The 27,735-nt window shown below is 37.5% G+C and overlaps 4 protein-coding genes across 8 annotated transcripts; 3 read left to right on the top strand and 1 right to left on the bottom strand.

The window, feature by feature from the left end:
• Nucleotides 1-7,327: 7,327 nt before the first annotated feature.
• LOC147872500 (gamma-aminobutyric acid receptor-associated protein-like) lies at nucleotides 7,328-8,631 on the top strand (the record flags this gene model as incomplete). The annotated part of the gene is made up of 2 exons (XM_087356780.1): nucleotides 7,328-7,507; nucleotides 8,154-8,631. Coding segments are annotated over 2 exons (246 nt in total), but the record flags the coding sequence as incomplete, so codon positions are not given.
• A 2,153-nt stretch (nucleotides 8,632-10,784) lies between these two features.
• Nucleotides 10,785-17,047, top strand: wls (Wnt ligand secretion mediator). The gene has a single exon (XM_087356777.1). It carries the CDS (start codon nucleotides 10,892-10,894, stop codon nucleotides 12,551-12,553), a length of 1,662 nt encoding a protein of 553 aa, XP_087212903.1. The 5' UTR covers nucleotides 10,785-10,891; the 3' UTR covers nucleotides 12,554-17,047.
• Nucleotides 17,048-17,907: 860 nt separating this feature from the next.
• Nucleotides 17,908-21,290, bottom strand: Spase12 (Signal peptidase complex subunit Spase12). 5 transcript variants are annotated; one of them, XM_022085044.2, is made up of 4 exons: nucleotides 20,381-20,544; nucleotides 19,154-19,213; nucleotides 18,918-19,004; nucleotides 17,908-18,112 (listed from the first exon to the last, which is right to left on the bottom strand). In XM_022085044.2, exons 1-4 carry the CDS (start codon nucleotides 20,408-20,410, stop codon nucleotides 18,002-18,004), a joined length of 288 nt encoding a protein of 95 aa, XP_021940736.1. In that variant the 5' UTR covers nucleotides 20,411-20,544; the 3' UTR covers nucleotides 17,908-18,001. The 5 variants fall into 5 exon arrangements, 4 of the variants coding, with proteins under 4 accessions (XP_021940736.1, XP_087212904.1, XP_021940734.2 ...); XM_087356778.1 differs by lacking the exon at nucleotides 20,381-20,544 and adding an exon at nucleotides 20,270-20,347 and having other exon boundaries at nucleotides 18,872-19,004; XM_022085042.2 differs by lacking the exon at nucleotides 20,381-20,544 and adding an exon at nucleotides 20,270-20,302.
• On the top strand, nucleotides 21,192-25,951 carry LOC110840193 (NADH dehydrogenase [ubiquinone] 1 alpha subcomplex subunit 7-like). The gene is made up of 3 exons (XM_087356779.1): nucleotides 21,192-21,333; nucleotides 22,016-24,738; nucleotides 25,305-25,951. Exon 3 carries the CDS (start codon nucleotides 25,428-25,430, stop codon nucleotides 25,764-25,766), a length of 339 nt encoding a protein of 112 aa, XP_087212905.1. The 5' UTR covers nucleotides 21,192-21,333; nucleotides 22,016-24,738; nucleotides 25,305-25,427; the 3' UTR covers nucleotides 25,767-25,951.
• The last annotated feature ends 1,784 nt before the right edge of the window (nucleotides 25,952-27,735 follow it).

Below are 27,735 nucleotides of genomic sequence, written 5' to 3'. Positions count from 1 at the left end.
CTACTCTATTTACTCTTCATATATTGCCAGGGCGTGCAAGTTAATTTGATGTTATTTGAGCGTGTTTTGAATTTATGTGCGTCATCTTTCTCCTGTGTGAATGACGTAAAGTGGGAAATATTTTGGTTGCATGGAAGGTCGGTTAGCCAGTTGATTATTGATGAGGTGTAGAGTGCGTTCGTAGTAGCAGTTACGAATGGTGTCAAATGCGGATGTTTATTTTGGTACCTTGGTTTTGTTTCAGGTAGGCGTGCCTGCAAGCATATAGGATACTTTAGCCGTTACGCAGTTTCGAGTCCATCATTACTACAGAGGTAGCAAGACTTTGCACCGGGAGCTGACATGATGGACACAATTCATCAGGCGATGCGGTTGGGATGACCCACAGACACGTAGTGGCAGCCTCAGTTTTTGTGACTTGCTTGAGGAAATGCAGTAGGTTTTTATTTAAATTTGTGTAAGAGCTTATCGCAGCGGACAAGATAGAAGTAAGTAGCTAGAGTTACAGGTTGCAATGTTGGTTATGTGGCCACCACAACACAGGTGCACACCTTAGATTCGTTGTGACAAAGTATCGGGTGTTCGTAGCATGCCTCACAAATCTACAAGGAAGACCTCGGGCCCTCGTGCGATTTCCTTGCTTTCCGAGGAGGCGTACGGTCATAGATTTAGTGGGAGTGCCTTGTCTGTCTCAAAGAGTAGTTTGAGATCAGGGGATGTGCTGAGTGGCAACTTTCTTGTGAACTGTATGTGTAGTTTGTGGGCCGGTATCACGGTGTCACGCGAAGACATGGCAGACCAATTTGTCTGAATATCAGTGTTTCAGAAGATCAGTTGTGTTGGCGATAGGGAACCAGCTTGTTTGGAGTTGGAGGTGTGAAGAACCAGAAAGAATGAAGCACCTGGAGCGTTTGTGACTTGGATAAGGAAGTGCAGTATTCGGGTATGTTAGAGAGTAGAGTGGAGTTTATTTACGTTCCATAGATCCTTCTTTGGACTAATCCAAAAAAGGAGAACCTATCATTTCATACAATATACATAAACCTCAGGACTTCATTCAATATACGTAAACTTCTGTACTTTCGACACAATAACAAGTACGTGTTTCACATATCAATGTACATAACCTGAGAATTTTAAATAGAAATACAAAAGTGACTTTACGTATAGATTATAGATATACATAAAGCTTAAGGATTTTCAGCAGAGGTGAAATAATCTGCAGAATAGAAAGAGTGAGTGAAGAGGTAAACTTTCAATGCAGGCTTGAATGAATACCTTTATAGCATAATTGTAGAGTTTTAATTGTTGGTGGAAGATCACTAAATAACTTGATACATGTATAGTACTCTCCTTTTTTTGACGTTTAGTAGGGTTAAGCATTTGGCACATAGAGGTCATGTTTACGTCTTGTATTTAAATTATGTGCATCTGTATTTCTTTTAAGATTATCCAATTTTTCCGCCACAAATTATAGCAAGCAGAGTATAAATTCACTTGGGCAAGTGGAAGTATACAAGAAACCCTGCTTTTGACACCTTCCATTATTCTAATTATTTTCTTTTGCATGTGAAAAACCTTATTACTGTCTGTTGAATTCCCCCAAAGTATTAATCCATAAGACACCACAGAGTGGAAATAAGCAAAGCAAAGTAAACTAGCTTTATAGTATCTGTTGTCATGGGTGGTATGACTGTTCTGATGGCAAGGCACGCAGAGCTTAATTTGGGAATAATATACTCAATGTGTTTCTTCCAATCTGAGGTATTGTGAACTCGTCAGCCAAGGAAGTTGTTTGTTTAAACTTCCACGATTAATTTCTCAGCCAGCGGCATACACGTTGAGATTCTAATAAGAATTTGTAGAAATGCTCTGGAAGCAGTGCTGTGTGATAGGTCGCAGTTGAAAATCTCTGTTCATGAAAGGTGGAAGTCGTCTAAGTGCTGCCACTCCCGTGATTTGTTACCGCTCCCTAGTACTTTACAGTATATTATTTTGAAATTCCATTGCACCGTAACCTCTCCTTTTCCACTGTACATAGTTACATGTACATTCACAACATTCTCTGGGGTGGCATGCTCACCTCGAGAGCTTACAGAGTTGTGCACGCAGACATTGTTGGTGCCCCGGCATATTCCTGCATGCAGTCCACATCCCTTCTGTACTCAGGTTTTCGGGCATGTGTATTGTGCAGTGTTGATGGATGTTGTTCCGTGCGTCGTGATGTCCCCTCGCTTGCTCTGTGTTCAGGTACTTAAAGTAGGTATTTTCATTAATGTTCTAGGACACCGGCCGTGCAGTCATCATGACCGCTACCTCCTTCAGATCCCTTTTGTGTATTCTGTTTGACAAGGCTGGGGTGAAGTACCAGAACGATATTGGCCGCGGTTAGGTGGCCTCATACAGGTGTGTAAAACCTCTGTGTTGTGTGCCTGACACAAGTTAGGGCGTTGGACCAACATTTCTCAAAGAGACAGCTATATTAATTGGCTCACAAAATGCAGCTTATATTTAGAGCTACATAACTGGATGTGAGTGAGTGTGTCTGTCTGTCTGTTCATAAGAGGCACCAGTAGAAGAAGTATGTAATCTAAATAATACAGGGTAGTGGGATATAGGTTTTTAACCAGAACAAAGTGCTCAAATCCCGCAATAAAAGTGAGTACAGATATGAAACTCCATTGTCAATAAATCACTTTACAAGTTACCAACCTTGTTGGCGTAGTAAACAAAGAATAAGGAGTAACATTTGTAGCCTTTGGAGAAAGATTCCTCGTAATTAATGTGCGAAACCAGCGCATTAAGGAAACTGTCTTCTGACTTCATATCACAAAGAATATTAAGTGGATAAATATTCAGAATATGTACCAAGTTGGAAGAGAAATACTTTTTCTGTCAAGCAACGGTAATGCTCTGACAGAGGCTGATTGCAAGTTGGATGTTTGGTCCTATGCGGTTAATCCCTGGTATGTCTATGAACAGGATCGCTCCCCCCCCCCCCAATTTCAGATTAAATATTTGAATAAGCAGCAGTCACCCATTAGAAAAATAAGTTGGCATGAGTTTGTTCCATTTCAGACGACTTTGCCTCCAATGTCTATGGAAGTGGCCTCTGAGATTCTAGATTTCATGTGTATCTTACACCTTTCGTGGTATATTGCAGCAGGAGTACACCAACACTAGACAGACTGACATCCGAAAGAAGACCACTTGTGTCCCCGATGGTTGGCCGTCCTGTTGCTCAGTGCGTACATGGAGAAGTGGACTGAATGCAGCATGTAAATTTTGTGTGCCTCTGGAGACGTGGTGCAGTAGGCTGTTATTTAACCCATTCGCAGGGGCTTGCTCTGTTGTGATAATTGTGTTTCAGGTGTGATACCAACTTAGTATGTAAATCATGTGAAATGCGTGTGTGTGTCCGTGTAAGGTGTGGATGTCTAGTTATGTGTGTAGGGTGTTCTATAGAGGGTGAGAAAAATAATAAAAATGTCGGCCGCATTCACATTGCGTTAATAAGGCACTGCTTCATAGTGTGGTGGCTGACACATGTTGGCATGAGAGAGTTTGTCATGTGTGTGTAAGGCTTTAAGTTGCAGGTACTCTTGGCTTTGGCCGCAGCTTGTCACCAGAGATGTGATTCCTCTTCCTGGAAAGAATGTGGTTTTCCCTTTAATCAGCTTCATTCCATTTCACATTCTCGGTTGAAGCTAATGCCACAGCAAGAACTTCCAAACCTCGGTCATTCTGCATCTGTTCCACAGCGGATAGTGTGTGCTCTGCAGTTTCACTCGTTTAGCAAGCGTGGTGGGTTGACTTGAGGTGCTTACTCAGATGTTGATGGTAACTTGTAGGCATGCAGTTGCTAGCGCCCATCGAGAACCTGTTCAGTGATGAAGAACTCTGGCATAGCTATACCGGACAGTTTTGATAATCATGGATGTCCGTTCTCTGACCCAAGAAGACTTTAAAAATGTGCTGACGGCGCATTACTTAGTTTGCTTTTTCTCTATGGAAATCGGTAAAAAAAAAAATTTCAAAGCAGGAGGTAATGGGAATATTTAGTGATCATCACCGAGAGGGAGTTTCCAAACAGTACTTATCGGGGGATGCACATTAGCAGTTGTCCCATGATTGAAACTTGTTGACTTGCCAGTGAAGTGATTGCTCTATATAAGACAGGTAAGTGCAATGAGAGTTATGGATTGTGTGTGTCTTGCTACAAGTGGTTTTCGGCGAATATTGCCGGGATTAATTTTGTTGGTTGTGTACTTTTGTGTCGTTGACTGCCAAAATGAAGTCTGACGAAGGGAAGTTCGCGTTCGTAAGTACGGTTACCAGTGGGCTTAGTTAGTCGGTGTGTTAGAGAGTCGTGCAGTACAATCCGGTGGGGACGTATGGAATAATCGTTTAAGAGTGCATCGCGCTAAGTTCATTGGGCTGTATTTTACGAAATCCTACCTGCTTTCTGGTGGTGTTTTCATAAATGATCGAAGATTTTTAGGTTATGGGGATGTTTGGTAGTTGGTTTTCTATAGGTGATGTTGGTTGGCCTGATTAATTGTCGCAGTTTCTGCAAATTTAGTTCCAAGAATTGTATAAACAGGGAAGATGTCGCTGCTGAATCCGCGTGACGTGTTGAGTGCCAACATGACGTATGACGAGGAGAAGTTCGTATCCGAAAGTACGGTTACCAGTGGACGCTTTCACTCGGTCTGTTGTGTTATAGATAGTCGTGTAGGTATTAAAGATTTGTGTCTGATTTTGATCTAAGCAGGGTGTTAAAGGTTGGTGTTTTCAGTAACAAATCGGGTGACCGAGAGGCAATGTGCGCCAGAATGTAGGCGATCTAGTGGCGAAATGTGTGTTATTTGTTTCATAGTGCTTCGTGAAAAGTTGATTGAGCTGTAGTTTACGATCCTAGGTGTTGTTCCGTGTGGTTGGTTTCATAAATTATTGGAAGGTTTTGGGTTATGGATATGTTTGGTAGTTGGTTTCTTGTAGGTGAAGTTGGTAGGCGTGTTTTCGGCTGCATTTGTTTTTTAGCTCCTGTAATTTTTAAGAGCTCGGATGTCACGGAAGTACTGTTCAGCTAGCCTATTGCTGCTTATGAGTTTACAATCTGTGGAGTGGTATTTCAGGCAGCATTTCGATCGGCAGTGCAGTGGGGTGTGCGCGGACGGGCATGTAGTTCAGCTCTGTTGTCGCTAGATGACAGCAGACGTCGTCACGGTGCGTATGTAACGATCGTTGAATATCCCTCGTTCTCCGGCGGCGGCGGGATGTGGTCGCTGTTTTTCAGACGTTGCAGTCCCTGCGTATGACAAAATGGCGTGGACGTTCTGCCGCTGTCGACTTCTGCGGTCGGTATCCAGTGCAGAAATACAGATGTACATAATTTAAATACGAGACGTAAACATGACCTATATGTGCCAAATGCAAACTTTGCTAAATATCAGAAAGGAGTGTACTATACAGGTATCAAGTTGTTTAATAATCTTCCACCAACAGTTAAAAGTCTAAGTTATGATATAAAGGTATTGAAGCCTGCATTGAAAGATTACCTCTTTACTCACTCCTTCTATTCTGTAGATGATTTCATCTCTGCTGAAAATGTTTAATCCTTATATCCATAATGTACGAGTATGTAAAGCAAGTTTTGTATTTATATTTAAAATTTTGAGGTTTATATATATTACTTTGTAAAATTATTTTCCATACTTGTATTGCAGAATCTGAAATTTATGTACATTGATATGTGAAATACGTTCTTGTACTTGTGTTGAAAGTTCTGAAGTGTATGTATATTGTATGAATTGACATGTTGCACATCCTTTGGTTGAGGCCTAAGAAGGATCTATGGAATGTAAATAAACTCTACTCTATTTACTCTTCATATATTGCCAGGGCGTGCAAGTTAATTTGATGTTATTTGAGCGTGTTTTGAATTTATGTGCGTCATCTTTCTCCTGTGTGAATGACGTAAAGTGGGAAATATTTTGGTTGCATGGAAGGTCGGTTAGCCAGTTGATTATTGATGAGGTGTAGAGTGCGTTCGTAGTAGCAGTTACGAATGGTGTCAAATGCGGATGTTTATTTTGGTACCTTGGTTTTGTTTCAGGTAGGCGTGCCTGCAAGCATATAGGATACTTTAGCCGTTACGCAGTTTCGAGTGCATCATTACTACAGAGGTAGCAAGACTTTGCACCGGGAGCTGACATGATGGACACAATTCATCAGGCGATGCGGTTGGGATGACCCACAGACACGTAGTGGCAGCCTCAGTTTTTGTGACTTGCTTGAGGAAATGCAGTAGGTTTTTATTTAAATTTGTGTAAGAGCTTATCGCAGCGGACAAGATAGAAGTAAGTAGCTAGAGTTACAGGTTGCAATGTTGGTTATGTGGCCACCACAACACAGGTGCACACCTTAGATTTGTTGTGACAAAGTATCGGGTGTTCGTAGCATGCCTCACAAATCTACAAGGAAGACCTCGGGCCCTCGTGCGATTTCCTTGCTTTCCGAGGAGGCGTACGGTCATAGATTTAGTGGGAGTGCCTTGTCTGTCTCAAAGAGTAGTTTGAGATCAGGGGATGTGCTGAGTGGCAACTTTCTTGTGAACTGTATGTGTAGTTTGTGGGCCGGTATCACGGTGTCACGCGAAGACATGGCAGACCAATTTGTCTGAATATCAGTGCTTCAGAAGATCAGTTGTGTGCGTGATAGGGAACCAGCTTGTTTGGAGTTGGAGATGTGAAGAACCAGACAGAACGAAGCACCTGGAGCGTTTGTGACTTGGGTGAGGAAGTGCAGTATTCGGGTATGTTAGAGAGTAGAGTGGAGTTTATTTACGTTCCATAGATCCTTCTTTGGACTAATCCAAAAAAGGAGAACATATCATTTCATACAATATACATAAACCTCAGGACTTCATTCAATATACATAAACTTCTGTACTTTCGACACAATAACAAGTACGTATTTCACATAATGTACATAACCTTCAGATTTTGCAATAAAAGTATGGAAAATAAGTTTACAAGTTAATGTACATAAACTTGAGAATTTTAAATAGAAATACAAAACTCTGTACCGTGGAGTTGTGTATATTATGACTGAAAGCAAGTTCCCATATGTTGTTTTAAGCATCTGATCCTCATGTTGGTTAAATGACCTCTTTGTGAGAGATGTGACTTCTGGAATTGAGTTCAGATATTATCAGCACTTTGAAACAAAATGTCATTGCTTTCTTCCCAATCCTTTCCCCACACTGTAAATAAATATCCTCTTGTCTGATGCTGTTTGCATTTGATATGTATCATTGAAATAATCTCTTGCAAGGATTGGTGATCTGGACAAGAAGAAGTACCTAGTTCCATCAGACCTGACAGTGGGCCAGTTCTACTTCCTTATAAGGAAGAGAATCCACCTGCGTCCTGAGGATGCCTTGTTCTTCTTTGTCAATAACGTGATCCCCCCAACCAGTGCTGCAATGGGCTGCCTCTACCAGGTAACGTCTGCTCCTTATTTCAGGGTAACTACAGAATGCTGGAAGCAAGTGATTGGCACTCCTGCTTCATATTCAGGAGGTGCCCGATTCATCTCATGTCGTCTTTCTCAGGCCCTCTAGACATATATTCTAGTATAATACCTTAAACTAGGCCATGGCCACTTCCTTCCACATTTCTCATTAATCAGCCTAACACTGTATAGTCTGAGGAACTGACAGTGTCTTCAACTGAGGCACTAATAAATAAAAATGTAAGTACTGTATTCTTTGAATGAGTGGAGCTTTACCTCCAAGGTGCTTTGGCATAGGAACAACTTTATCAATGCCTTCTTTGACATTTATTGCACTGCAAGGACCAAGGTATGTGAAACAGAGTTACCTTTCACGCAGAGGACTTCTTATTTGTATAATAGATAATTCCTGCGCCATGAGTGTGTGTTTTAGTGTACAGTCTAATTTTATTATGTGTAATTAAATTGTTGATTGAATCTTGTTCTGGGTATCACAGTATTATCTACTAATGTCCATTTGTTAAATCTAAAATTTATTGTAAGCTACAGGCATAAAATTAGATTGACAAAAATTTTAGTTTGGCATTTCCTCCACATTATATGGCTTAAGTCTAACTGTTGCTGATGGTTTTCAGGAGCATCATGAGGAGGATTCCTTCCTGTACATCGCTTACAGTGATGAGAATGTATATGGCCAGTAAGCGTGCTTTACTTTTATGTCTTCTTTCTGAGCATAAATATTCCTGTGAACATAGGATGTCACAGCCCAGCAAGTAATTCAGAGCAATATTAAACTTTAATTTTAATATTTTTAAGAATAAACAGTTATCATAAAGATAAAAATACAGTATTTTCTGTATTGTTAGAAATTTCGGTATTTTGTGTGCACATACTAGTTTGAACACTTGTTTTCTATCCTGTCATTTTATGTTCCTTACAGCATGAGAGTCTTTATCTCTTGCATTGTGATTAGAAAAGTTTGATTTCAAATTCAACAATAGCTCTATGAAACAAGTCTTAACATGTATTATCATTACAGTTACTATACTGGATAGAATGTACATATATATATGGTAATGTGTATTGTCATACAAATAAATACTTTTCTTCATTTGGGAGGCCTTCATAAAAGTAATTTGGAATCATCCTGACTATGGTAACCCTTTCACTGCTCTCCCTATTTTGCAGATGCACAGAGTCCACCTTTCAATTAATAGTCACTCAGTTGGTCAGATTCTGTGCTTTCTGTGGAATCCATTGGTCATTAGAGACTGCCATCATATCCTCCACACTAATTAGAATATTTTATCAGGGCTCTCGACTTCAGTTCTCCATGGTGTTCCTTGGTCCCGTGTTTGGTCTAGTAAGTCAACCTCATGACGTTGTAACCCACTAAATACCTCCAGTGATAACAGGTCATACTGATGGTAAGGTCAGACGATAGTAGAATTTTAGGTATTTTTCAAGAGAGTATCCTTAAATATAAGATACATGCTAGTTAGGTACAAAATAACAAAATTTCCTCTGAAAACTGCATTTCAACAGACTGCAACCTTTGGTCTGGACTAGCATCACTACTTATCCTAAATTTCTTCACATACTGTTCATAAGAATTTAATTTAAACGATCACTGTTACAAGGATTCAAGCAAGTACTTTCTCCGTTGAAAACTGCTTTTATTTCCTGAGAAGGTACTCCTTAACCCACAGATATAACACACTACTTGGATCTGTCTTCTCATAAGGTAAATGAATAAAATAAATTCAAATGTGTTTTATAAAAATAAATGCCACAAATGTAGCACAAAACTTAGTTATAGGTATGGATTTTACTGCATCTGTTGGCCCAGTAAGTGAATTTTCATAGCCAGCCAGTTGAACCCTACCTGAATCCCCACTTTGTAATTCAATTAGTCTGTGTCCCTCATTTCATCATTCGGATCATCTGATCCAGACAGTTGAACCAGATTGTTCCTCCACTCATTTTATGTTGAAACTCTGTAATGGCAATAAGCCCAAATACTTTTCTTGGTTTCAAGCAGTGAAATCCTCAGAGTGTTAGCCACTACAGATTGCTGTTGCAGTCATTTAGATTGGATCATTGTTGCAAATGTATCTAAAACACTGGCAAGAGTTTCATTCAAGATGGTTGTATTTTTTCCCATATTTCTTTTGAAACATAGTTTTTAATTTTTTTCATTGCATGAAAACAATTATGTGCACAATTTTCATGAAATGTTTCATCCTTTTAATCATACATGAAACAAATTTTAAATTTATTCTTAATTTAGGCTACTTCTTGATATAAAATAACAATTTAACAAAGGATTTGTTGTTCCACAGATATACAACATAGGCCATGATTGATTGCCTTCATATCCTTTCCAGCTCATTATTCACTACTAACCTATCATTCAGTGCTGTGTAGCATGGTAGAAATAGAATTACTGACAGCATTGCTAAGTAAACAAGTAAATTAATAAATAAAACTGTGAAAATTGCTCTAAGCATGGCATTTGTTTTTAGGGGTCGCAATAATATACTGTTCCAGCACTATTTCTTTTTTAAGTTTAATGGTTGGTATAATTCGTATTCAAATTTCACCTGACGGTTTCGAGCTCCCATACAAGATGAAAACATTTTGGATTGTTGGCAACATAAAAAATTAAAATTGTCATACGTGTTATTTTTACCTGGCCCACACAAGGATTAAGTGAGGTGATGTGAGATAATCTAGTTTTCAAATTCAATAATCATCCTACTTATACAAAGCAGTGAATGATACTGCAAAGTTACATGGTCAAAGATTAATATTTGACTGGCCTCCTACGTCTGAAGGACCTATTAAATTGGGAACATTTTTCTTTCTGTGGAGCTATTTGGATGATGCTGCTGCATGTAAATGTCACCAAAGAAATATTAAGAACTGGGAAATAATGTCGCGAATGCAATCAAAATTATTCCTATTCAATATCTGATCAAAATTTCTGCAGCCCCCCTCCCCTCCCAAGTCCTGCTTAGATGGCAATGGACACCACAAACTTTGACAAAGGTTGAACTGTATCTCGTCTTACTTCTGTCGTTCTACATAAAATTACTTCTTTTTTAATTTTGTGAAACACTATTCGTAGGTAATATTTCTGCAAATGGAAAATATTACGTCAAAGTAGTTAAAGTGTTTGTCTTTTTGTACCTTTACCGTCTTACACAATATAGGGAAATTGTTGTATTATGGAGTATGTTGGTAGCATGTCTCAAGAATTATTTGAGGGGCATATAGTTGGCATCAATGGTAGAGTTGGAATGCTTGTGTTTGACAGTGATGTGTATTTGACAGAAGTCGTATTTATTAGGTTTTGTTGGAAGTTTCCAAGATGCATGGAGCTATACTGGAGAACCTTAGCGGCAGGAAATTAGCAGTTCTCATAAGCTTACTGTTAATATGTCAGGTAGTATGCTTTTTGATTGGAGGACTTGTTGCTCCTACACCTGCTTCTGCCGAAAACTGGTTAGCAACTAAATGCCGTCATCGTGAAAATGATACACGAAAGTGGTTATATCCCAGAGGTGAAGGACACTGTGACAGCATTGATTCTCTAGACATATACAGAAGTATTGATCCAGATCGTCGCAAAGAAGCCATTAGTCAAGAATACCTGAAAGCCAATGAACTTGTATTTGCTTTACAAATCCCACTTCCACGGAACAATATGACACTGGATTACTCACGCTGGCAACAAAATCTGATAGGTGTTTTGCAGTTTGACATAGCGTATTATTCAGATGCTGAAATGGAAGAGCGTGTTTTGGTAACAATAGATGCAAAATTAGCCTATCGAAACAAAGGAGATCCAGATGATGCATGGAAACATTATGCTTCATCTGTTGAAGAGAGGATGCTGCAGTGCACAATGACAAACAAGGAAGAAGGGTTTCACTATAACTGCTCTATCATTCCTTTCTTTGAGCTTGGATCCCTTCACCATGACTTCTACTTGCTGAATATACGTCTCCCTGTAGATGCTGTCAAGAAAACCAACCAGGGTCTTGGTCATTTAGAAGACATATGGCTTGTTGCCATAAATCAGAATGGTGGATTTACAAAAGTCTGGGTTTCACTGAAGACTATTTTCTTTCCATTTATAATTGGCATAATGATTTGGTTCTGGAAGAGAGTGCATCAACTGTCAAGGTCTCCAGCTCTCTTGGAGTACATGCTTTTGTTTCTTGGTGTGACCCTCACGTTTCTCAACATGCCACTTGAGTATCTGACTCTGGCATTTGATATGCCCTTCATGTTGCTCCTGGGTGATATTCGACAGGGCATATTTTACGCTGCTCTGTTGTCCTTCTGGCTGGTGTTTGCCGGTGAGCACCTGATGATCCGAGATGGTGTCGACAGCAACAGTCTTCGGGCTTACTGGAAGCATTTGAGCGCTGTGGTCATTGGCTGCCTCTCACTGTTCATATTTGACATGTGTGAGAGGGGTGTTCAGCTTCGAAATCCATTCTATTCCATTTGGGTCACTGATCTTGGCACAAATCTTGCTCTCACTTTCATAATCCTTGCTGGAATCTCAGCTGGTGTTTATTTTCTCTTCTTGTCATACATGATCTGGAAAGTCTTCTGCAACATAAGTGCTAAACGTACAGTTCTTCCAAGTATGTCCAGTGCCCGGAGGCTTCATTATGAAGGTGTCATATACAGATTCAAGTTCTTGATGTTGGCAACACTGCTGTGTGCTGCTATGACTGTCATAGGGTTCATCTTGGGGCAGGTGTCAGAGGGGCGCTGGAAGTGGGATGATGATCTGGAGCTGGAATTCACATCCGCTTTTTTTACCGGTGTGTACGGGATGTGGAACATCTACATCTTTGCTCTGATCGTGCTGTATGCTCCCTCACACAAGCAGTGGCCTTCAGAGAGTGAACACCGTGGCAGCACCAATGAGGAGATAGAGTTCAGCCGCCTGCCGACTGACCCCAGTGAAATGTCATCTCTGACAGCATTTGCAAGAAAGTCAGCGATGGATTGAATCATCTGTTTTTTTAATATAGCCTGTTCATTGATATGTATACTCTTTAAGTGTGAGGCTGCAGTTTATAATAATGTAAGCGTGGTCACACCCCAAGGCAGTTAGCTAACTACTAACATTTTTTTTCCTTCAGATATCTGTGCTTTGTTACAGATACAAAGATTCAAAGAGTTTTTATTCTCTATATTTCAGTGTTTTGTATATTTATTATTTTGCTGGATAAATACCAAAATCTGATAGTTTATAGGTGATTGCATACTCAAAATTGATTTTATATATATTACTATAAGAAATAACAATAAAAGAAAACAATCATAAAGAAGAAGATTATGGCATCTGTGATGGTGCAGCAAAACAGGGACTGGCCTTCAGAGTCAATATTGCTGATACCTTATTATTATTACAGAGCCAGCTGAGTGATCTGTCATGGTTGAGGAGAGGGGGTAGCATTTTCATTTACTTGAATTTGACTCAAACTTTGGCCGCATGATGAAATTGTGTAATGTGCAGCAGAATTTGTACCATTTACACTGGCTAGACTATGAGACCTGTTGGAAGATTAGATATATAGAATAAATATTAAAGTATGTTTGTACACACATGCAAAAATATTTGTTTTGTGTATGCGGTACTGTTAGGTATTCATAAGTTCAGTGCACAACATCATGAGAACAATGGCACAAGTAGTCGGTCATCTTGTGGTAGTGTTCTGCAACCTTTTTTTTACCCATGGCACACCCTAATTTGTCAGACACACACGATGACATGCCAAAAAATGTTGCTTCACTAAAAGAAGGTACAAAACTATATATGTCTTAAATATGTATCTACATACAAATCCTTGCCCTGTGAGAATGCAGGCATATGAAAACAAAAATTGCCATATGTTGAATAAAACTGTCGATGGTGAACCAGTGTGCATGTTATGAAAGACACAATATTGTCTTTTTCTGACTACAGCATGCAAACTTACAATTTGTTATAAAAATTCACAGCATGTCTGAAGCCTTCATGGCATCAGACCAGAGTGCTGCAGCATACCCGTTGTGGAACGCTGCTGTATAGTGACCTTATGGCTTTAGTATGATTATTTTGTTTTGCATGATCTGGCATTGCATACAAAATATGATGCTTAAATATTCCCTGTTTGTTAATGTTGATTTGTTTAGACATTTTTATTCTTTACGTTGCTGTGACAGTATTTCCACATTATTTTTCGTGTGCCGGAACTGGCAGGATCAAGTGCAGATTTTACCACTTGACTTACCACAGTTCAGAGACTGAGTTTTCTCACTCTGTAGCTGGACGCTTCTTCACTAAAATAGTAGTGACACCTAGGTCTATTGCGTCCATTGCTGTGTTTGACCAACCATTCATCCTCACTTGTGCACTGAAGACTGAAGCAGAAAGTTTGACCTAAATATTAGAGATTTCTTTCTGAATCATAAGAAACTCATAGTTCAGCAGTATTACCATGGAAATGTGAACTCGGCTGGTTGGTTCAGGATGTGCTGTACACTCTGAAAACTTTATCTGCCCTATCCATCATCAGTCATACAAGGTATATAATCAGCCAATTTAAAACTGTATTTATATTTTAAACTATTTCTTATGCGTGAGTTTTTAATTTTGCCTTATACCAAGTGCTTTTTAAACTAATTTTTCATTCTCTGTGCATTGGATATTTGTCAGTTATGCAGTAAAATACGGACATGTTGGTTCTGTGATGCATCCGGTTCATGTGTTGAGTTTCTGAAAAGAAGTCTATTTTTAAAGAGGTAGTTAATTAAATGTTGCATGCTGAGACTTACTTTCATTGCGTATGATTTGCTGTAGGCTTGGCTTCTTGCACCAGACAGATTAATGTAATCTGTAATGAATCTGATGACTTTAAGGTATTATAATGGAGCTGTAAGAAGATTCTTATAACTTTCTACATAAAAAAAATTTATTCAGCATCTCTTGACACTGTTGAACTTTTTGGGTGATAAATTTAATGCTTTGCAGATATATATATATATCTGTGTTTTGATCATGGTCCCTTGGCTAAATATCTCACAAAACTGAAATTTTTTTAACATCATATATAATTCTTGCCCTTTTGGGATCCATTGGCAAACTTTGTGTGACAACAGATAGTCTTTTTCAGCCAGTCCTATATAGCATTTAAGGTAACAAGTCCAAAGTGAGTATCACTATTTTATTAAAATTATTTTTGAACTTACAGGAGATTGAAAGTATTAAAACCTTTTGTGCCCAAGATATGAATTTAGAAATACTGAAAATCAGTTATTCGGAATGGTACAATGATGTGATAGTAGAGTATTAATGAATGTGGATCATGGGAGTCAGAGCAGAACCTGGTCATTGTGAGATGATTGCTTTCACATCCCAAATAACTGTAATTCTAAGTGATTGTCTTACTCCTTGTACTTTGTATAGTGAAACAGGATTTGTCTCTCTGAAGTGCAGGTTGTGGGTTCTCTTTGTGACTGGGAATTTGGTGTTCATGCTGATCCATAATGTGTATGAATCTTGAGTCAAAAAGCTGTGTGTATGTTTGTACGCTTTCTGCTGATGAGGATGGTATTAAGTTAAACAATTTATTTACTATGTGGTCTTTAATGGCTGTATAAAAATCACCATTTGTCCTTTTTCATTTTTTTTACTTCACACAGTATTCAGATGTAAAAAAAAAAATTGGACTGGTATGTAAGTCCATAATCATTGTCAGAAGAAACTTCCAGAAGTCACTGCAGATCCAAAAACCTCATGAGTGATATTTTATAGTTTAAATATTGTTAACTAGCTGTCAGTTATGTGTACTGAGTAAATATTAGACATATTAGTGGTTTTAACACAATATCCAAAATTCTGATTAATGTTCTGAAGGTTGATAGGCTTCACGTTATTTCCACGCTCAGGTGTAGATGCAGCAAATAATAGTAGTAAATTTGTCTACTGGGTAGCATTATGATACAAATTTTTATTCTTTTTGTATTATTACATTAGAAATTTAATAACATCAGATATGGGCTGCATTGTGTTTACAAGCTGGTACTTTAGAACCATAAACCTGTGTGTAGGCTATTTCATAGTTAGCATTAAGGTGTATAGAAGGTATATATGTGTCTATAGTTAGCAATGTGTACAGGTGGTGCAACATACACTTTCCCAATCAAGGCCTTCGTCCTCTGTTGTCCGTAGCATGGTTCACTCTGCTTCCACAGAACAGAATTACATGTTTGATTTAGTTTCTCTGTCATGCTCATTCAGATCTCTTATAATACACCAGACTTGTACTTAGTACTAGGTTCAAATCTAAGGCAGAAAACAGTGCCTGTCTCTTGAACTAGGCTTTCTCACCAATTTATCACATGTGATGCAAAACAGCCTATACTATATGAGGCATCATGAAGTAATATGTGAATCAGTTCAGAGACAGTAGCCCAGTTAAAGCCAAGACAGTTCAATATTATGGCGTGCTGTATCTTTGTGGAATCATTCTATCTTTAATGTGCAGTGCAGTCTTCTGTGTGACAGAATAGTTCTGTCCATAGTAATAGAGGGGTTTAATATATTCAAGATGACCCAAAGGGTACCACACTCACAGGATCTTGTTAATACTCATCTTATGATGGATAGTTTGGTCTAAATGTGTTGTCAGCAAAGTCACCAGGTGTTGGTGGTGATCACTGCTTCACACAAGGATGAAGGCTTTGTGCCATGTTGGCAACCTCCGATAGTCGTACACTGTATTCCTTTCATCAGTGTAATCTTAGTTGTTAGTGTTTATAACACAAAATAAATAGATTCATTCCCTCCCTGCTGCTTGTCTGCCTGTTCACACACTCGGCACTACAAACCTGATAGCATAACAGTAGCATGTATGAATGAATAATTTTGGGTTTCTTAGTTTTGCCATATCATGTGTTGAAGGTGTTTAAACTGCCACTATCAAAGCTTCCTTTCCACAAACTGCAGTGTTTGCCAGTGCATTGGAACACCTTCAGTATACGACATGGCTGAACCCCAAAAGCCAGAATTATGTTAACCTGTGGCCATGAAAAGTGAAGGACAGGTAGTATTCTTCATGAAGAGTACATAGAGGGAGAAAAAATAATTTTAACTGGTAGTCTACAGTTTTTGTATGTAGATTCAAGTTGTTATACACTGAGGAAGTTTTACAGACAGCACAACCATGAAGCAAACATGTGAATTATGTGTTGGTCTGATAAAATGGAAGGATAATCCTATCCTACTGGATCTGTGTTCTCAGTGAAACTTACTGTAAATATTTTCTCATAGTTGGAAAAATTACTATTTTACAGCTAGTGATTTCTTTTTTAATACCTTTTAAAGATAAATTAACATAACAAAATGTGCTAAATGTGTGTGAAACTTTTTCCAGTCTAATGTTATCCTTCCACCTATGCCATTCTTGTCTGTCTTGAGGTTTTCTGACCAATTTTTTTAATAAATTTCTTCACCCTCTCTGCTTGGTATATGTTCTACCTATGTTTGTTTTTAATTTAATGATCAGGCCAAGTGTGCAGACCGTGAAGCTTGCACATGCTCTACCATTAACACTTGACTCTCATGTCCAGTACTTAATTCTGACTCATAAATGCTGTTCACTCTGACAAACATGAAAACCTGTGCATGAGATATGTAATTTCCTGTCATGGTTACACACAGCACAGAACATTTGATTCAGTGACAAATCCAGGTGGTGGGACAAGTGTGTGCTTCACACTTTCTCAGGTCATGGTTTAGTCATCAGTCTTTGAATGTGACAGATGAATTTCCTCAATCTTACTTGCAGGAGACACTGCTTCTCTCTCATCTGGTGCAAAGTCAATGTTTCAAATTTCATACTGGTGAAAGCTTTGTCTCCCAAGTGTTGTAGATGCCTTGATCACACTACATCAAGTTCAACTTGCTTTTCTCTGCACTGAAACAGTGGTAGTCAACATGGAGTCAAGTGATCTGGGGAGCAGACATCTGAGTTGAGAACAACAATACTGCCTATTAAGGCCTTTTAAATTTTCTGATGAGTGACCTGTAAAAACATAGGACTTTGTGGAAATTTGCGATGTAAAATAATAACAGGACACAAATTGTGTCTTGTATTTTTTGTTCCAGAAAAATATTTATTGAAATATTTGTAACATGCTATGAAGGTAACACAAATAATGAATGAAGCAAAAATGTCATATGGTGACTAAAATTTTGGGGTTATATCAGACAGCATTCAGTAGTTGAAATCTGTGCAGGTTGAAGGCTCAGTTCGACTTTTCATCATAGTCGATCAACAGTCTAATACCAAGAACAAGTAATAGGACAACAGTGACTTAACATCTAACATGTACAATTTATTGCAATACAGAAGTGGGAAATCATACACAGGAATGTTAAAATTACATGAATATGTGATACCATCAATATCTATTTCTTCTTCTTGGATTTTGTTGGTTGCTCAGACACGTCATTTTCTGGGCGAGGTTTCTGCCATTGGAGAGGTTTCCTCCGATACATGGGCCATGGTGGAATTGTCATCTGAAAAATAAGCGGGTCTTCATAATGTTGAATGTGTTAAGGGTTTGACAGTGTTTGAAACCTGAGTGTGCAATGTTTAGGAGAAATAAGCTGGCTCCATCTTGGGGTCCTTAACTTTATAGTACTCGGCTGCATAGATTACACTAATGAGAACTCTTTCAACAATAATAACAGTTTCTTAAATATGATGGTTGTCAGTCACTTTGCCTTCAAGCTGGGACTTCGTAATTTCTAACAAAAAATATTTATGAACGAATCTACCATCACCCAAGTAACTGATATGCAACAATAATATCTTAAAATCAGCCAAAGCATTGACCAAAATGAATATTTGCAATTCAGATTTGTTTGATTTGAAGCAGAACAGATGAAAACATGTTGCATTTGTCCCCTATTCTGTTAATTATGCTGTTATTTTTTTCTCTCCAAAAATATATCCTCAAAAATTCTATATGCATTTTTTTTCCATATTCTGCCTGCAACTTCAGGCCATCACAGCTATTTTCATCTGACTTCCTGGAACACAATTTTAAGACTATAATAAAAAGTAACTAGTCGTGTAATCTGTGTTCACTGCAGATATTAAGATGGTTTCTTTTAGAACTGTATTTAAATAAACTGCACAAATTGTGTTCATACATATTCAGTTTAATTTGTTACTTTATGGGAAGTTATCACTGCTAATGTTACAGTTGTCTGTTATATTTAATCAATTTTGAACACAAAAAAAAAGTCTTCAGGATTCGGTTGTTCCCTTACCATGCTCTTCTCAAACACCACCCCCAAGAAAGACACCAGTACTCACAATTGCTGCCAGAACAAATCCTGCTCCAAGGATGTATACCGTCTGTGAAAACTGCTGTATGATGTAGCCCCACACAAGCCCAACAATCTACAAGAAATTAAGTGTTCAGATTTCCTAGCTGTTGATGGCTACTTAATCATTAACAAACAATTTTTTCACTACAATTTCATCGAGATCCATCTTAAGATCCCATAGTACACTGGTTCAATTATTTAAGTGCACATAAACATACTCACACCAAAGAGGGTTATGATAATCCGAGACAATTTCTCTGCTCTCCTCTGGCCATCATAGTCCTACTTACAAAACAAAGAATTAGTTCCTACATACGTACGATCTGATGTAATAAAGACACATTCTATAGGAAAGAAGATAGAGTTTTGTGTCTACGTGAAATAAGAGAAGTTTGGTGGATGTTGTAAAATTGGGACTAAATAATGTTACTTCAACTTCAAAATTCAACCCTGATTTGAACTGCTGTTCATAGCATGAACTAAGTATTAAACGGTATACTCATTACAGTCTGCAACACTGGGGAAATTAATGTGATAATACACAGTACAGGGAATAATAATGAAGGAGTTGAAACATCAGTTTTTAAAGGGGTCACCATAATCGCCGTTTAGCTATGAACTAACCAAACTGACACTGGTAGTCTTTAGAAGCAGTCTTTTATTTGTATGACTGTTAACGATGCAGTTTCCGTCGTAATGGTCCCGAAGTAGCAATAGACATAAATATAACCTAAATTCACAAAGATGCAATGAAAATAGCAAATGCTGTTTGAGAGAGTCTGGACGGGTAAATGTCCATAAGAGGTAATGCTGTTGTAAAAACAGATACATTTTCAAAACAGTAAACATAAGCAACAAACTCCAATCTTACCATATGAATCGGAATTGAGTCGAAAAAATACATTGTAAACACTTGCAAATATTATATATTATTACTTTTTGAGAATAGGCGTTTTACTTGTAACACGATACAATTCACATCACCATGAACAACAAGTTCCACATTTGACTGGTGACGTGTCTTCAGCGAAACATGAACAATGTCTCTAGAAGATATGAAACAATCAAAACACACTTTTTTAGAATAGGAACAAAATAATGCTTCAAACAGTATTAATCGTAGAATTATGGTTTGTTACATAAAACATTCCCATAAAATACGTAGTAATTCCATTGATCAATAACATTGGAGTCCCATTCCATTCCACACAACCAACATCAAGCATTCCAATAACAGCGTTCTTTTATCTATGGTTAGGACATTATAAAGAAAGAAATAAAAATAGGCACACGTGTTAGCTTTGAACTTCTAATGTTACATATTTAAGTTATTGTTACTAGTTTTGAAAGCCGCATGTTGATGATACAAATTCTCCCAGCTTCATATTCAATCTCACTGCCATGCATCAAGGCTGGTTAGTAGACTATATAGTGCATTTATAATATTACTTTTTGTCGGAAGTCATCTAATTCATCCATGTCATCTATTGTTCTTTCGTATGTTCTCTTTAAAGTACATATATCTTTTTGTCTTCATATGGATTTTTATTTTCTATATCATGGTAGTTGGAACTACGTGACGCAGTCACAGAAACAAAACCCTCATTGCATTATCAGCGTTTCATTTTTTTGTGATATTCTATTTGGAGATTATCAATTACCAAGGAAACTTCGCTCTTTTGTTTTCTGCGTGCGTCTTCGCAGACATCAGAGGCCAGAGAGACAATTTTTGTTCCACTGCCAACAATTGAAGTGAACGAACCGAACAGTTGATATATAAGTACGGTTTATGGCATGGAGTTGTAAGTGCTTTTCGAATTTGAGGTTAGAATAACGTCTCAATGTAAGTAGTTCTGTAAGTAAGTTTTCGACAAATTGTCTTTGCCCGCTTGAGTGATAGAATTTCGGCGAAAATTACATTGCGAATAGAATAAAACTATTTAGATTTTATAGATCCTTTGTATGCCCTAGTTGAGGATGTAGTAGTCATGGAGTTAGTGACTAAACTGTCATCCATATTTGACAATATTGAGACTGATTCATTAAATCCAACAGAGGAATATGAGACGGTGTGTGCATCTTTGCACGTACTGAACTGTCCAATGTCAGAATATCTGGGGAAGAATGTGATGTGTGCTGGTGAGCTATGCTCCTCCACCTCATCTGCACACCCCTCTTCTTCAGCAATTCCCCCACGATTAACATACGGCTGTTGGCGGGTATGACACGGAGTGGGGTACGGAGAACCATTGTACCCACTAAACTCAGGACTTGGCGGAGGTGCTGGGGTCTCTGCCTCTTCACTGTCATCATTCATATTGCAGTCAAATGGAATGTCAAGACTTCTGCGCTTCCACATCTTTGTCAGGTGTTCTTTGTGTCTAGGAGGTTGTAGTGGAAAGGTAAGGTTCTGCACTGCCTCTCTTTTATCTGTTACAGCAATCAAAATGTGACCAGAGTTCACTGAAGTTCAAAAGCAAATTAAAATACACAGTTAAAACAAACTCTATTTACACTCCATAAAATAAAATGAAAAAATTGTGGTCCTCTTAATGTCCCTAGAGGACTCTTCTCATAAGGTTTCATAAAAAACCATTTAATATGTAAAGGTGTATTTCAATCAGTCCATTTAAATAATAAGATCGACAAATCTGATAAGTTTTCGTGTTTTTGAAGTATTACTAGTTCTTGTTCTAACGGTTTGAATGCATTTTGTTGTGAGCTATATAGCATCCCAATTTCTTTTTATCAAATGTATATGGTTCCCCAACATTGAAATGTGTGAATTTACAAGTTAAGTTTCTTTCTCTCAAAGTCATCATATAATTAATGTAGGGGCCACGAAGTAAAGTGAATCATAGAATTTCTATATGGACTCAGTACTGTAGACTAAATTGTAATACGTTTGTGTAACATAGACAAATCATTGTATTCAACTTCTCAGAGTTCCTCATTCCCCCTTATAGTATAACTGGACATAAACATTTGGCCTGATCACAATGAATACTTGTACTTGTTCATGAAGTTTTGTTACCATGTTCAAAAATTGTGTTCATAAATTGAAATATTTGTTTCCATCCACAGAAATTGATGCTGAATGCTCTAGTTCCTGCTGAAGATAGAAACCCATGTTACCATTGATCTGAAGATTCGAGAAGAAGGAATGTTGCTGGTCCTACAAGGCATTCTCCATTCTGTTTGTTTATGCCATCATGTGAAACAGAAGAATGTGTCTTAAACCTTGTATATATTGCAGATAATGATGATGACTTCTCAGGCAGTGAGCTGTGTCAAGAGGTTTAACCCACCTGACTATTCTGTTAATTGAGGTGAAAGTGGTAACTGAACATTGTGTTTGCTGGTTTTATTTACTTGTAACTGCTGAAAAACTGAATGGAAATGGCACAGAACTTGTGCTGTAGGAGTATGTATTGTGTGATCCTCAGAGGATCTGCTGCTTTTGAAGTTCAGGTCCTGTATAAGAGGGAGCTTTATTGATTTGGAAGGTTTGAAGTTCTCTCAATGGGGAAGGAACATGTGTCATCTGGATTGTATCACTATGTAATCTAGTAGAAGTTTTCCAACATTTCAGAGGTGGTTGCTGCCTCCATCATCAGGTTGATGGGGCTGTGCTACAGTGCTACAACCCAGAAGACGGCTTTTTTGTGTGTGAGAGGCTAGTTCATATCAGTTTGATTTCTTGTACTGACTGTTCCCTTCAGTATTAAGTTTAATAATTTAATTGTATAAAACAAATAATTTACATAATGTGATCAGTAGATCATCTAGGCATTAGATTGTGGTTTTACATGTAGGGGTGATGAAACTTTGTGCAGAATGTAAAACTGCATTACATTGTAGGATACGAGGTTTTTACAGCTGTCTCATGATGGTTGTCTTCTGTCTTGTGCATGTACTCTGGTAGAAGAGGAAACTTCTACCAGACGACGGGGCACAGCTTCCTGCACTACATCAGTTACAGTGTTAAATTGGTTGTTGTGTTCTTGGTATCAGCTTTTACTGTGATGTAATGTGTACTGTAATCATGTTTCTTCCCCTTCATTTTCCTGTGCTGTCACTGAATGAAGTGGAACCAGTGTCTTTGTCGTTACCCTCTCCCCAAGGTTACCTGCTACATGGCAGCCTTTGGATTCAGTGATTTGAAGGCAATTCCTGAACAGTTGTCCTTTTTGATAACTCAGGTAATGTACAAGAAGTGTTTGCAAGTGGTTTGTGGAAAATGGTGTCTTGACATCTTAGTACTGGAGGTATAGTAGGCTAGTTGATGTAGGAAAATTCCAGTATAGTAAACTACTCTTTGATATTTACTGAGGTTAGAAATTGGCACTAGAAGGTATCTATCTTGTTCTCATATTGTGAACATCAGGAACTTCCGTGTTATCCACTTCAAATGATTGTAGTGAGAGAAAATTTGCAGGGTAGAGGGAGAATATTAAGCTTGGATGATTCACTGCAAGGGAGACCTTTAAGTGCTTGCCATTATTCTAATCTTGAATTTAAAATACTTTTTCCTGCCCTTTTTAATTTCCCCAGAAAATTGTTCTACATAGCATGGTGGAATGGAAGTTAAATTTTGTGTTTTCATGAGTGCTGCAATTGACCTTAAGGCAAAACATGCTGATCCTAGTTTAGGTATATAGTATTGAATATCTTTGCTTCCAGTTAAACTTGTTGATTTGTAGGCCAAGAAATTTCCTTGATTACTTTATCATCATACCCTATATTTAGATTTATGCAAGTTCTGTTAGTAAAAAATTTGAGTTTATTGGCTTTAATCCATTTGTTCAATCTAGTAAACACATTTATGCAGTTTTGAAAACAATTTCTTGATGTGAAATAATATTGCTATCATCAGCAAACACTATAGATTTAGAATGGGAGTTGATCGCTGGGGGCAGATCATTGATATTTACGAGAAAAAGCAGACGAAAGTATTAAAACTTCAGGCACTTTATGTTTTACTATGCCCAAATTTAAGTAGGTGCTATCATTTGAATTTGATGATTTTATTTCTGCTTGTTGCTTTCTGTCCTGAAGTTGTGATTTAAACCACTTGCCAGCTATATTTTGAATTTCATGAAACTTTGGTTTTAATAGTAATAGTTCCATGATTTACACAATTTAATGTCTTTGCAAGATATTTCACCAAGATGCCCTGTATCTCATCTGTAAAACCGAACAGGGCTTTAACAGTTAAAAGGAATATACTGTAACTAAAAGTTAAAGTTACAAGTGTTGTGTGATATGTAGCAATTCAAAATATTTTTATAACCTTGGTTTGTTGAGAACATTTGAATAATACGGACGCTGAAGGCAAGAACAATGAAAAACAAAACACTTTCAAAGATTGCAGCTGAATACAATAGCGCAACATCCTAAATTGAGCTAGATATGTCTAATTTGAGATATTTTAAATCATACGTTGATTCTCTTATTTCTACTGTATTCAACTCATTTTGTACGCTTGGCGGAGGATGGTCAGTTTTTCCGAAGCCTGTTGTCGACGTATTTGTACTTCTTGGTGTTGCCTGGCAAGCCTAATGAACATGGCGTGATTTCTGTTCTTCAGTATCAAGTTTTCTTGTTTAATTTTTGATGCCTGGGTGTGGTTTTGTTCGGTTACTTTGTAGCGTGATTCAAGGTGTTTCTTCAGTGAGGAAATTTTGTCAATCAGCCTTTGTCTGTTGAATGTTTTGTCACAATAGTCGTGTGTATTTGTTACTTGTGCTGTATGCCCCTCCATAGTCTGAATAATTCCTTGGTGATGTATCTTTTGACTGATTAAGGTTAGTTTGGCTCTATTTTGAGACCATATTATTTTGTCAATTTCATTGTCAAGTTTTTCGTTATTTTGTTGGAGATGCTGTGTAAGTTTATTCATTTTACTTAGACTGTAATCCATTTCTGAAAAATTCATTCCAAGCTCTTTCATATCGTTTTCTTTCTTTCCTTTCATGTATCCTGGTGGGAATAATTCTTTCAAATTGTCTTTTATAGTGGCTGAATTGTATTCCTGTGTGTCACTGGGTAAAATCCCATGTATTGTTTGGGTCGTTCTGCAGTTTTCAACATCCATATTTAAATTTTAACCACGTTGCTGCTGCAAAAAACAGTAGTCACTATCATTTGTGGCGGAGGTCTTGTACTTTGTAATAGCACAAGTCGAACTTCTTAATATAATGTGCTGAATGTCGAGGTTATGAGTTTAGTTGTTGGTGTGCCGTTCAGAAGACCGTCCTTTAGCACTATGAAGATATGTATTCACAACGTCTCTGCTTTATGTGATGTTCGGTAGGTTCGTTGATTTTATCTGTGTTTCAGGTTGTGTTCGTTGATTTTATCTGTGTTTCAGGTTGTATTCGTTGATTCCACAGTTAGTACCAACATGGTTCTCTATTAAGCAGGAAAATAAGAGGAGAAATAGGAGGCAGAGAAGATCTCGGTAGGCTTACATATAAATCGAATTTCGTTCAAAATGTCGTACAAGGTGAAACCGAGAGATGTGTCACCTTTACTTCAAAAACTGAGAAATTTCCTGCTTGGAAGGGAACATACAAATGCCTTGCGGTTTGGAGAAGGTATGGCTCCTCGAACACAGCCACCACCTAACCTTCCGGAGGGTCCTGCTCACATATTGTCAGATAATTACTACCATTTGCGCGATGGAAGGAGGGAAGTTAAACCCCCAGCAGTACTGGCTGATTCAAGACGCATTGATATTACTGCTGGTGGTGGAGAGGCTATCAGCACTGGTTCTGCTGTTACTGTGGGAAGGTATCCTCCTACGCCAGGGAAGCACTGGCAGTGGGATTAAACATATAGCCATGGAATAAAGTTTTCTTCATCTATCTTGTGTAGGGATTTTCATAATCATACACTGTTTAATGTAGAATTTGCCATTGATGGCAATATAGGTTGTTCAAAGTCATAATATTTCATATTAATATATGTACATGTAATTTCACTTGCATGAATTAAATTGTTCAGTTATAACAAATATATCGTGTTTTTTAAATGTATGATTTTATTCCTTTAAAGCCAAAATGTTCCGAGGAATCAGGGAACAAATGTACCTTACTTTAACTTTAATGAAAACAGCTATGGTGATGAACTTTAAAACATTTTGAGTGCATCTTGTTTTATATTTTTTCCCCACAGAATATTCGTTCAATGTATGGTGAGTGCACATTGCAATTACATAAATAATAAAGCGGGTGAATAAGGAGAGACAAGGAAACTGTTGGGTACTAGAAAGTGACTGATAAAGAAATAGGAAATGATGTGTCAATGTAAGTTTAAGCCTGATTTTCTGAATTCAGAACAAAATCTTAGAAGTCCTCTGAAAATGTGACAGATTTTGTGTACATGAGAATTATAGTGCACATAAAAATTGCATTCATGAAATAATTAAGAGCAGACCAAATCTGAAGAATGCATGCAGTTCCAAATTCTTTGTTCCTTTCTGATTATGTTGCTAGTGTTGATTAAAAGTTGCTCTCATTTATATGGTGCTCCCACATGGTAACAAATAAACTTTTTCAAATTTAAATGTGCAGGTATGTTCAATGCATTATTTGATCTGATGATTTTCTTATTCACTGATATAAAAGTAATGGATATAATTTTGCAGTTAGGTCTGCAAAGAAATTAGCTTGCATTAATTGTAGAGGCAGACATTGCAAATGAGAGCTTGGCATAGAATAAATTTGAATTTCTTTTACAATTTTGTAAGCATGGTTGTCTGGAATTCAGAATATTTGTAAACTATGACAGTTGTCTCTGGGTCTGTGCTCTTCTAAGTTATCTGTACAATCAATCAGTGGCAGTAGGAGCTTTCCCAGAATGACTCAAATATTCAAAAGTTAAACCTCTATATAAAATTACACACCAATTTCATTACTAACATCATTCTCTAAATTATTTGAAAAAATTATGTATTAGAGAGTAAGTGTCTTCTTAAAATCAAACGTCTTTGCGGGTGAACAATTTGCATTTAGAAAAAATCTCTCAATTGATGAAGCCCTGTTCAGTTTTGCAGATTAAATCTTAAGTGCACTAAATAATAAAAGTGCATGTAGGTGGAATATCTTGTGATCTTGCTAAAGCATTCAATTGTGTAAATCATGAATTATTACTATCAAAACTAAATATTTGTGGAATTAGAAATATAGCCGGCAAGTGGTTTAAATCATGTCTTCATGACAGAAAGCAAGAAGTAGAAATAAAATCATCAGATTCAAATGATAGCACCTACTCAAATTTGGGCATTGTAAAACATGGAGTGCCTCAAGGTTTAATACTTGGTCTTCTGGTTTTTGTTGTATATGTCAATATCAGCGATCATCCCATTCTAAACCTATACTCTTTGCTGATGGTACTAATATTATTTATTTCACATCCAGAAGTTGACTGTTTTCAAAATTGCATAAATGATGTCTTAGCTACATTGAACAAATGGATTAAAGCCAATAAACTCACATTAAATTTTGACAAAACAAGTATGAAATTTTTTACTAACAACAGAACTTGCATAAATCTAAATATAGGGTACGATGATAAAATAATCGAGGAAATAGAAACAACTACATTTCTTGGCCTACAAATTGACAATAAATTAAACTAGAAGCTACATATTCAATTCTTTATACCTAAACTAAGCTCAGAATGGTTTGCTATGAGGACAGTTGCAGCACTCATGAAAACAGAAACTTTAAAATTAGTTTATTTTGCTTATATCCATTCCATCATGTCTTATGGAATAATTTTCTGGGGAAATTTAAAGG

This window comes from Zootermopsis nevadensis, unplaced genomic scaffold (assembly GCF_977971745.1).
Source record: "Zootermopsis nevadensis isolate Lab colony 2312 unplaced genomic scaffold, Znev_1.0 Znev_ptg000027l, whole genome shotgun sequence".
NCBI classification, from domain to species: domain Eukaryota; kingdom Metazoa; phylum Arthropoda; class Insecta; order Blattodea; family Termopsidae; genus Zootermopsis; species Zootermopsis nevadensis.
The sequence above is the reverse complement of the archived record's forward strand: the minus strand, read 5'-3'. Positions and strand labels throughout refer to the sequence as shown.

Excerpts from the sequence above, each read along its gene's own strand:
- Spase12 (XM_022085043.2), bottom strand. The coding sequence starts at position 19,835 with ATGTATTTTTTCGACTCAATTCCGATTCATATG. Across the intron at positions 19,214-19,802 it reads ACTCAATTCCGATTCATATG|GACTATGATGGCCAGAGGAG; the intron begins GTAAGATTGGAG and ends TTTTGTAAGTAG. Across the intron at positions 18,113-18,917 it reads GATTTGTTCTGGCAGCAATT|ATGACAATTCCACCATGGCC; the intron begins GTGAGTACTGGT and ends CTTATTTTTCAG.
- LOC110840193 (XM_087356779.1), top strand. The coding sequence starts at position 25,428 with ATGTCGTACAAGGTGAAACCGAGAGATGTGTCACCTTTACTTCAAAAA.
- wls (XM_087356777.1), top strand. The coding sequence starts at position 10,892 with ATGCATGGAGCTATACTGGAGAACCTTAGCGGCAGGAAATTAGCAGTT.